Genomic DNA, 10,722 nt, shown 5'->3' with positions numbered 1-10,722 from the left:
GTAGATCGGTGGTGCTTAGTCAGTCTCACCTCTGTAGCTATAAGTTCTCATTTACATAGAAGTTTATTTTTAGATTACAGAAAATCTGAAAAATATTTAAAAGCTGCAACTATTCACGGTGGTGGAAAGTACTGCGCATTTCCTCTAGTGCTGCACCATGTGATTACATTTTAATTTTTTCAATTTTAATTTTTTAAATTTCTTCTATCAGCAAATATTTCACTTTTGAATCTGCTACACATCTGTTTGGATTCATGTCACTTTCTGAATTTAAGATAATAATATAAATATAATTCAATACATATACATAGTGGTTACCAGATATGACTTGCATGAGCATGACGACTTATAATTTCCACAATTAGCAATTTATGGAAGCCTATTTCTGCCACTGAAAACAACTGAAACTGAAGAAAAGGTCTTTTTTTGTTCATTTTTTTGTTGCCAGTTGTATGTAAGCAAATCAAAATTAGGAGATAAGAACAAATCATTGCCCTTCCTCCTTTCAAAGTTGGTTGAAACATTCCCTCCGCTACTACAACTACTAATTTTACTAATTATTCTTATTATTATATTTGATAATAATAATAACAATAATAATAATAATAATAATAATAATGTTATTATAATTAATTATAATATAATTATTCTTATTAATTATATTTGATAATAATAATAATAATAATAATAATAATAATTATTATTATTATTATTGTTATTATTATTATTATTATTTAAGTAGTACCCCAAGTTTAAATTAAAGCACTCGTTCTATATGAAAACCGCGTGACTGTGTCTTTCAGCACCTTGAAACTCTAAAATCCGAGTTTGTGAGGAGCCGCTGAAGGCATCAACGGGTTTAGTACTGAGTGAAGCGGCTCCGGATCAGCAGAGCAGGACTGAGCGAGTGAGCGAGCTACGGTCTGCTGCAGGAGACGCAGACAGGATCGCTGTGGACTAACTTGCATCTCTACTTTAATCCTCCCAGGAGATGAAATCCGTGTTTTAACCTCGTGGAAAACTCCAATCCAGTCCAAGATGACGGTGGATTTTGAGGACTGCATTAAAGATTCCCCCCGGTTTAGGTGAGAGCAGAGAACTCAGTATCCTAAATGTCTCCTTGAACTGTTGAACGCATTAATTCTATCCATATTTGCTGGTGTTTTCCCTCCAAATCTTAACATGTGTTTTCTCAGATTAAAATGCGCCACGCTGGTTGTCACAGTGATCAACACTTTTATTTGGTACATGCTAGATTACAATCCCATCTTGGAGCGTCATTCAGACTGTGCGCATTTTTTTCCAGCATCGTTTCTTACAGTAAGCACGATGATAACGATGAGCAACGCAGCCACATGAGTTGTCACATGGGCTGACTCTGAAGCTCCTGATATCTGAGCTCACAGCGCCAGTTTTAAATTCATTAGCATCTATTTGACATCTAAGATATCATTATCCCGCCCCTGAAGCAATTAAATATTTTTTAGCGGAAATACTGCGAGGCTTTCGAGAATTAATCAAGAGCCTGCCATCATCTGTACTGATTTCCATAATGAACGAGCTCCTTCCCATTTATGTTCCCATTAGCTGATTACTGGTCTGAAATAGTTTAATTTTCTTATAAGAGAAGGAAAAGCAGCAAACGTTCACTACAGCAATCAGGTAAATGATCAAATAGACTGTCTGATTGTGTAGGGGATCCCTGGATCAGAGGAAACTGAAGGTTTCCACACAGACTATGCCAAAGCCCCTGACAGGGGTCCTCCAAAGGTTACATAAATAAGTAAGGAATTTTCTACACCCACATCTAAACCTGGTCCTGTGCTTCCAACAGAGTCAAGAGCCGGTCAGATGGGGAGGGGAATCAGGGTCATTTCCCCCTCCAGTGCAGTGCTGAAAGATACTTAGACATACTCAGAGATGAAGTACCAGTGCATCAAAGTAAAAACAGTGCAAGTTGAAATCAGGCAAATTCAGTCAAAAGTTAGGTACTGGGTTTATTTTAATCCTGCAGAGTTAGTTTGTCTCTTGCAGATTTTTAAATCAATGCAACTTGTTGAATTTCTGTTGATTTATGAAAGCCTGTATATGAGGTGAATCGTACGTAACAAGGCTATGTGGGACATGATGCATGAACATGATGTGATCTGATTTTCTTTTGTGCTAGATTTTCAAAAATGTGAAGTCAGACTATAGAAAAAGGTGCAAAAAGAGGATGGGTAGTTAAAAGGTGCTAAGCAAAAAACCAAATAGTTGCACAGACTAACCTCTTCAACTTTTGTGTAATCCTATCTAATCTGCTTAAATAAATAAATAAATAAATACGTTTTTATTGTTATGGGCCTCAGCTGTAATAACGGGGATTTTTTGCCATAGAGTATGCTGTGATTTAAAAGCTTATTGCGAAATCTCTCTGATAAATGTGCAGCACTTCCTTCTGAAATGGAAATTTTCATTTAAAGTACCTTAAAAGTCGACTACAGTGAATATACTTCACTGAACTTTACTGTTTGCTCCCTGAGATAAAATCTCTGCTTCCAAATCAAAGACTTCCCGACTTGGCAGCAGCACCTTAATGACTCCCATCTGGAGCCGGAGGAAGGCACATCACGACCTTCTCCCTCCTCGTTTCATATGCAAAGCAGTGCGGCGAGGCCACAGCGAGACAAGCTGCATGTTAAACAGCCACCGCCCTCATTATTCAGAGCTCGGAGAAGCCTCACTGGGTCATGAATGGGTGGATAAAGTTATCTCCTATCTGTCGATATGGAGTGAAAATGTACCTCCTCCCCTTTTTTATGCTGCACATGTTTTCAGATTTTCCTTGCCTGCTGCAGAGAGATGTTCTCATAAGTGAGCCGTCCTCCAGTTTACAGTGCGTGGAGAGTCTTTTATCTGCTGCCCAGGATGTTTAAATGACTAGAAGAGATGCTGAAAGAAGTAAAGTAAACGTATGTTCTCGCAGGCGCTGAAGCCTGTAACAGTGTTTTCAGACACCATTCAAACGGCTCTTTTGTGGAGCTAAAAGCGGAGCTACAGTATGCTGTGTTATGTAACAACCCTGGAGGTGGATGACTGGGAGGAAGCAGCAGGGAAATCGGGTCTTTTTTACATTTGGGACTTGCGTGATTCATTCCTGCCTCCCACACGTGTAAAATCATGCAGGAAATAAGTTTTGAAGTATTATCTCTGACACTTGGCTGCCTTCTCGGTTTCCCAGCTCAAGGTTGGATGACTTCTTAATGGATTAGCTAGTGGAGCAAAAACTGCAGACAGTCAGGTTCTTCTTCTTCCACTTTAATGTGCTGTTTTCACACTTGCAAGAAAAGTAGCCTAACCTGAAATACAAAAATAGACTGTATACAAAAGATGTACGTAATCACTGTGACAGAATGTTCTGGTTTGTGGACTACCGACATGAGGAGACCAGTTTGTTCTTTCTTTTTTTGTTGAAGATGCTATGAGGTGGGTAATTAGTTTCAAAGACCAAAACAGGTTGCTTTTGTACATTTTACAAGACAAAGTTAGAGAAGCGATGGTGAAATGGTTTGGACATTTAAGGCAGTGGATTGATTGGACGAATCAAACTTCAATTTTTGTGTTTAAATCTGTTATTTAAACGGGTTTAAATGCAAATGTGACGTGGAAATCACAAATCACAAAAATTGCCAGTTTAGAATAAGACAAACATATCATGCAAACTTGGTGCAGCTTTCTTTTTCTTTCAGCATCTCTCTTAAAGGGTGAATCAGTGAGAATCATCTGTCTCCAACTCACTCTCACTAACATCTTCCTCTGTCACAACGACCCTCTGCATGCCCTCCTTCACATCATCCAGGTTTTCCTCCTTTCCCTCTGCCTGGCAGCTCCATATCCAACATCCTTTGTCCACTATATTTCCTCTGCACATGTCCAAACCATCTCAACCTGCGTTTCTAACTTTGTCTCCAAACTGCTCAACCTTGATGATAGCCTCCCTCTTTATTTCTGGACTGCGTGAGGCAAAGTGACAGATGAAAAGATGGAGACCGTTACAGCCTGTACAGCTGTTATCTCACACACAGTTTTCAGATGCTGTTGTTTGTTTATACCTGGTACCTACACCGGTGAAGGCGTAAAGCTGTGAATCTTCCTAATCACACGTTTATGTGTTTATAATCACCCAACATGACACATCTGAAAGTCCTATCAGACACAAATATCACATCGTTTTGATTTCATCAAACAATATGAAGAATTAAAATCTCTTTGACAAATGGTGCCTTCACTCTCAGGACAGATGTGAGACTGTAGCCAGCGATGCTCTACACATCTGTGAGGATTGCACTGCAGCACGAGGCCCTCTGTTTGTGTTTACTCTGGCACGTTACTGGCAACGAGCAACGTTTGCGCCGTTTTCTCCTCACTGATGTGTTAGTCTGACGTCACACTCACAGACTGAGCGAGCTGAGAGTCAAACACATGAGCGTTCCTTTATTCTTTTCACAAAAGAAATTTGATCCCAGTATTTCTCACACATTACGACTGCGTGACGATGGCAGAAATTATAATCACAAATATTTTGGTGATTATTTAACTCGACTTTCTAAATGTCAGACATTAGTTGAACTTTTAGGAAAAATCAACATTAGGACTCTTACAGTTAACACATCCTTTAGTCTTAAGAAGTTTACCGAAAGCTTAAAGGATGTTTCATTAATGGCTGTTTTGAGATTTGGCGGGTTTTTTGGCGCGCCCGTTCCAGTGAGCTCCCAGTCCTTCAGAAAAATATGACCATTGTCTAGCAAGATTCTTGCTTCCGCTGAGAAACAGACTCTTTTCTCTGCGTCAGAGTGGCCCAGGGCAAAGAGTCCAGATGATCCTTCTTCCCCTCCCATGTCAACAGCTGGGGGCTGCGAGCTGAGACAAGGCTGCTGTCGTGATGAGGGGCTTGCTTTGAGTCACAGCAGAGCAGAGAGCCCCGGCAGGCGGGGAATCCAAGGCCAGTGACCTGTGGCGCTCCCTGCTTCTGAGTCTCATAGCGTCTGTGAGAAAACGAGTGAACAAATGAATGTGTGACACAGTCAGATGACGCGATAAGGGGAGAGAGGATGTTACAGTCTTTTAGAATTAACTGCCTCGGTTTAGTAGAGATTTTAGTAAATAATAAAAACTTGTTTAGCAGATCCTTTTATAGTCTGAGCAACAAGTTCTCAGTGATTTGGATTAGATTCTAAGGACGAAGAAGACTCCACAGTGTAGTAACTGCATGCAAATTTACATCCAGTGCACTAAAGCTTCACTGCTTTTATGCAATATATTTTAAAAAAGGAACTGGAGCTGGAGTTTGCTTGTTCTCCACATGCCTGTCTAGTTTCTCTTCCTCACACAGTAAGAAGACATGCATGTTAGGTTGGTGGTAGCCCATGCAGAGCTTTGCTCATTAGTTTTTAGTCAGTCCTTGATCTTAGCTGTCATAAGCCTTTGCTTTATGTCCCAGATTTGATGCGTTTGAAGATGTCGTGTTGAGTTGTGCTCAATTATAACAGCTCATTTTTACAGTAAATGATCACAGTTCCTTTGTCATTTTAGAGAACAGATGGCTAATTGAGAAATTAGTCACCAAGTTAAATGAAAGTAATTGTCACCAATGGCCTTTAATGTATCACCAGCTCTGCTTCTTCAGCTGGTGTTTGATTGATGTCCCTGATGCGTACTGATTCGTGTGTAAAAGACCCTTTCAGCACCCTGATTTTAAAAGATCTGGGTCTGCTCTTGCTGCTCTGTCATGAATTAATAAATCTTTATAATTGCAAGGTTTTTTAAATTCTTAATGGTATCAGAATCATCTTAAATGCTCTGTGTCACGATGAATCCAGGCGTCAGGCCAGTCTCGGTTCACGACTGTGACGGATCATCTTTGTGTTTTGCAAGCTTGTGTTTCTACGTCTCCAGCTGCTGGAAGGGTTTTCTCCGGCATGGTCTTGTTGCTTCTGCTCTATTTCCGACTGACCTCCTTCCATCTTGAATCTGTGTCAGTGGCCTTTCTGCTCAGCCAAGAGTGCTCCTCCCAGAATGGTGACTCCCGGCCAATCGAGGGTGGGGAACGCGCCATAATTGTAAAAGGAAAAAAAAACCCAAAAACACTTCGCTGATAACCACCTGCTCCCCGTCAGTTCCATTTCCTAACAAAACCTTAGTTTATTATTAATTTACGTCGTCTCTCGTGTATCATATTGTATATTTATGCTCATGTGGAAACATGAAGTTCAGTTTAATGACTTCCCTGTGAGAGTCGTACATTAGATCCTTTTCTGCCAGCTTCCCCGGCATTAATGTAAGTTGGTTCTGCTGTTCTAATTTCAAGCCTATGCGCTTGATTCACAGCTCAGTGATGTTTGCTTTCAGCTTTTTTCACCGTCTTGTTAAGGGCAGCAGCTCTGCGTGTTGCAGGTAATGAAAATGACAGTGGATTAAGTCAGCGCAGAGCAGTAGGTTGGATGCGTGTCTTAATCAGGGATTGCCCCACATTTTGCCCGCTCAAAAACTCAACATCGAGGTGACGCACCTGCAGGCTTAATATCCAAATGGTGTCATCATAAAACAGATCTGATGATACACAGGGAAATATGGCTTTATAATTGCATCGTTGCTGCCCTCCTGTTGAGAATGTGCAGCGCTATTAGCTGGAGAGGCTTTTATCTTTTTAAAATGAGACCAGATGAAGAGCTCTTGCACGCTCCAAAGCATCAGGAGAGCAGCCGCAGGAAGGTGGATTATTAAAGGAGAAATATGTCTCTGCAAACACAAAAGCAGCAGATAAACACATCTGTAAGACAGAGCTCAGGAGACGGACTGCTTTTGCAGTGCTTGCCGGTGACCTGAGATCACCTTTTTTGCTTTATTGAAGAAAAGCTCAAAGTTGTTTTATTATTACAGAGGGCGCTTGATTTTGTTTTCCTTGTGGTATTAAAAGCTTTGGTCTTAAATTTAAAGCTCAGATGGATGTCTCTTCATGTTAGGTCTCTTTCACCAGTTCAGACCATTCAATGAATATAAAGATGGGCAAATTAAAACTGATGATGCCTTCTCACACTGGGAGTTGGATAGCAGTGTTACTGTGAGAGGTGGAGATAAGCCAAATACGAGCACACAGTCCTTGAACTTGACGCAGTGTTGGTGCCGTGGTGGATAAGCCGGAGGGATGCTCTGTTACTCTGTGATTGGATGTGTCGCTGTCAGGCAGCTAATGACGACCCGTGAAAAAGAAAAGGTCACACAGCAGCTGAATGGGTCTCTTTTGAACTTGACTGACTGCTCAAGACTTTATATTTAGTAAGGAAAGAAAGAGAGGAGGGTAATTTGTCAATCACCTGCCTATTAGCTGGTGACACTGAGGGTGTGGTTTCGCAGTCAGACCTGCCTCTTGCTTGTCACACATTGAGTCAAAGGAGAAAGTGAATATTTCACCAACTGAATTGCGCGTCAAAGCCACCTGATGGTGCAGACCTCAATAGTATTTATTAAAAAGGATAAATATGCGTTTGATTCTGGTTTTTGATTCTTATTTTTTGGCTACAATGTGGCCCAAATTCTCCTTTGATAGTAAAGGTTGCCAACCCCTCTCGCATATCTAGGTTAGACTATTTCTGCGTCTAAATCCTCAAAGTTAATTGATGATTTGTGTAAATGGAAATGAATCCCTGGTGAAACCTATTTGTGATGCAGAGATGATGTCACCCCTTTTGTGCCTTTTGTGTCGAAGGAGGCCGCTCGTCTGTCCCCCTCATTTCATTTTAATGAAAAGCAAGACGTTTCACACACTGTGCACACAAAGAGCCGTGAAAAGCAGGGCGCCGCATACCGAGTGCTGTGCTGATCTGCTTCTGACGGACGTCCCGAGAGATTACAAAGGCCCGGAGCCGCTTGCACGGCCAGGAGAGACCAAGAGCACGGACAGTTTATCAAGTGCAATGAAATCTAATAGCTCGACCTCACAGCTGCTCAGTTCCTCTCGATTCGCTATCAGATCAGCCGCCCGGTGTTTCCACAGGTTGACCGTGCTGCGCCGCAGACATTGAATCAGCACTGTGGCAACTAAATGATGGATGAGTTGTAGTAAATTGAGATTAGTATTCCTTGCGCAACCCGTGGCAAAAGCAATGACTAATGCGGGCCAGGAGAGATGGAAAACAAGAGCTGGGCCAGTAAGCACAGTATCACACAGACACTGAGCAGCTTTTAAAGCTGATAATCCAAGCCTTTGGTCTTACTTCACAGTGTGGGTCAACAGAACCTCTCACAACTTGGCATTTGTTTTTCCCAACAGATTGGATTATGGTAATGGGCGGCGAACATCTGATGCTAATTCTTTATGCCTGCAGATATCAGATGTCTCGTACAATTTTCAAGAGAAAATCCACTTTTCCCTTAATATGCAGGAGAAGGGATCCAATTTGCCCAGAGACAGTCCGGATCATGTGTTTGTTCAACTGTTGGCAAAGAGGAAAAAACATGACGGGAAACATCCAAAAAAATTAAACTTATGTAACCTGTGTCACTAGCAATAGAGAAATATGCACTAGTTTCATCTACTCACCTTCAGCTCTTCCTGGGCTTCAGTGTGACTCAGCGCTGTTTGAAATGGACTATAACTTTGAGTTAATATAAATAATCTGGATAACGTTCCTGTTGGATTAATCACACTGTGAATTCCAGCTGTCGGATGTACTGCAGCACAGGCCGGCGTAATTTGTGAGGACAGCGGTGTGGCTTTTTCTTCCTCTCTTTCCTCATCTGTCTCTTTCTCTCTTTTTTTGTTGCTTTCACTTCACATTAAAGGAATTAATGGTCTCGTTTGCTTTCTGTCCAGGAGTAAGATGAGAGGATTAGCATCACTTTTGGGTGTCTGTTTAAGCTCAAAGTATGAAAATGTGCCTAGCAGCCAGTTAGCATAAAAACATGCCGCTTTTGTCAGAAGAAACAAACCAAATCCATTTAATTTCAACTTGGAAGCTCACAGCTTAACACAACTATTGCCAGTTAGTGGGTTGTCTTATTTTGGGTTATTCAAAGTTCGACATCTGCTCAGTTCAAGAAATAGCAGTTACGCGACAGCTAAATGAAGTTCCTACATGGCAGCATCTGGACAAATTAAGGAAATTAAATATGTCCTAATTAAATGCTGAAATGCTAAACTTTGTGGACCTTTTGTAATAACTGGATCTGGTTAACTGTTACCAAACTTTAAGCTAAGCAGCCAGTTTAAGCTGTTTTCTAAGATGTGCTCAGAAATCAAATGTATTTAAAACCAACTAGCTGGGTGCTGGTTTAGCTTACCAGGTTGAGAAGGTGACCTATATGCCATAAGAGAAATGTAGAGGCTATTTGCTGTATATAATCCCACTGGTCTTTCTTCCAGTTTTTCTGCCCCAACAATATATTTAAAAAATAAAGAAAGAACTGGACAGACTGAAAAGTAAAAATCTTGAGAAAGGACGATTCAGTTTGTTTAAAATGTGGACAACAGCTCACATTTTTAGATCAACTTTGCTGGGGTTCATGGATTGAGCAATTTTAAATGGAAAGACTTAATTAGATTTAAAAAGAAAAAACAGTTTCTGGGGCTTTGTGGAGGAGAAAAGTAGCAAAAGGAGAAATGTTTCTGGAGTTCACTTAGCAGCTGGAAAATTAGTTTAATGAATGCTAAACAGCCACTTTGATTTGAATACACAAAGTCTGCAATAAGGTTGTTTTGCTTTCCAGTGATTCGTTTAAATCAGATAAAGCACTTTTGAATGTGATGGTTCTGTTTGCACAAACCAGAAGATTTTACACTTATTGAACAATTTACAGCAGTTTTCCCGAGTTTTTAAATGATGATTCCATCATTTAAAAACCAGGTAGCTATCCAAACCTACCTGGCCCTGTGTTAAAAACTAATTGCCCCCCAATCCTAATTACTGGTTGTGTCACCCTTGGCAGCAAGAACTGTAATCAAGTGTTTGCGATAACTGGCAAAGAGTTTTTCACAACACTGTTGAGAAATTTTGGCCGAGTGTTCTTTGCAGAATTGTTTAGTCTTGTGACATTTGAGGGTTTTTAAGCAGAAACAACTTGTTTAAGTTGCGGCAAAGCATTTGAATCTAATTTCCTTCTGAACTTTGCAGTGATTGGGCCACTAAAAACCTTGATTTTGTATCGAGCCATTCAGAGGTGAACTTGGACCAATGGATGTCCCGACATTCTCCTTCAGGATTTTCTGGTTCCATCAATTATGACGAGTTGTTCAGATCCTCACGCAGCAAAGCAACCCCAGACATTACACTGCCACCACCATGTTTGACCATGATTGATCTTTTTATGAAATGCTGTGTCAGTTTTACTGAAACGGGGTGTAAAAAGTATAAAAATATTTTACATCATGGATTTTTTTCTTGGTATTCTTTTTTTTTTTAATGCCTTCGCTCATGATTGGGCAATACAGAAAAATGACAAAAGTTTGGATGATAAAAATCTGCTTTGCCATCCAAAATTGATCTCTTAATGACAGACAATCAGAAATACCTAATGTCCTCAGCGTGCGGTGGCTGACCTGCTTCGATCTTGTGGCCTGTCGTGCGTCAGCTGTGTTTTTGATATGCTATTTTTTTAAAAACTTGCCCTCCAGTGGAAAGCAGCTGCATGTGAGGAGCTGTCCTCTGGGATTGGCTGTGAGCTTATGGCTCTGCGTCATTTGTCAGC

General features: G+C 40.7%; 1 protein-coding gene across 2 annotated transcripts in view; it reads left to right on the top strand.

Moving 5' to 3' along the window:
* The first annotated feature begins 878 nt into the window (after nt 1-878).
* acap3a (ArfGAP with coiled-coil, ankyrin repeat and PH domains 3a) overlaps nt 879-10,722 on the top strand; it is a 71,345-nt gene continuing 61,501 nt past the window's right edge. For both annotated transcript variants that reach the window (XM_085145237.1, XM_085145236.1), the window contains exon 1: nt 879-1,085. In XM_085145237.1, coding sequence (XP_085001363.1) covers nt 1,039-1,085 — 47 coding nt within the window. In that variant the 5' untranslated portion in view covers nt 879-1,038. The remainder of the gene's footprint in view (nt 1,086-10,722) is intronic.

The sequence above is a fragment of the Neolamprologus multifasciatus genome, chromosome 20, assembly GCF_963576455.1.
Source record: "Neolamprologus multifasciatus chromosome 20, fNeoMul1.2, whole genome shotgun sequence".
NCBI lineage: Eukaryota > Metazoa > Chordata > Actinopteri > Cichliformes > Cichlidae > Neolamprologus > Neolamprologus multifasciatus.
The sequence above is the reverse complement of the archived record's forward strand: the minus strand, read 5'-3'. Positions and strand labels throughout refer to the sequence as shown.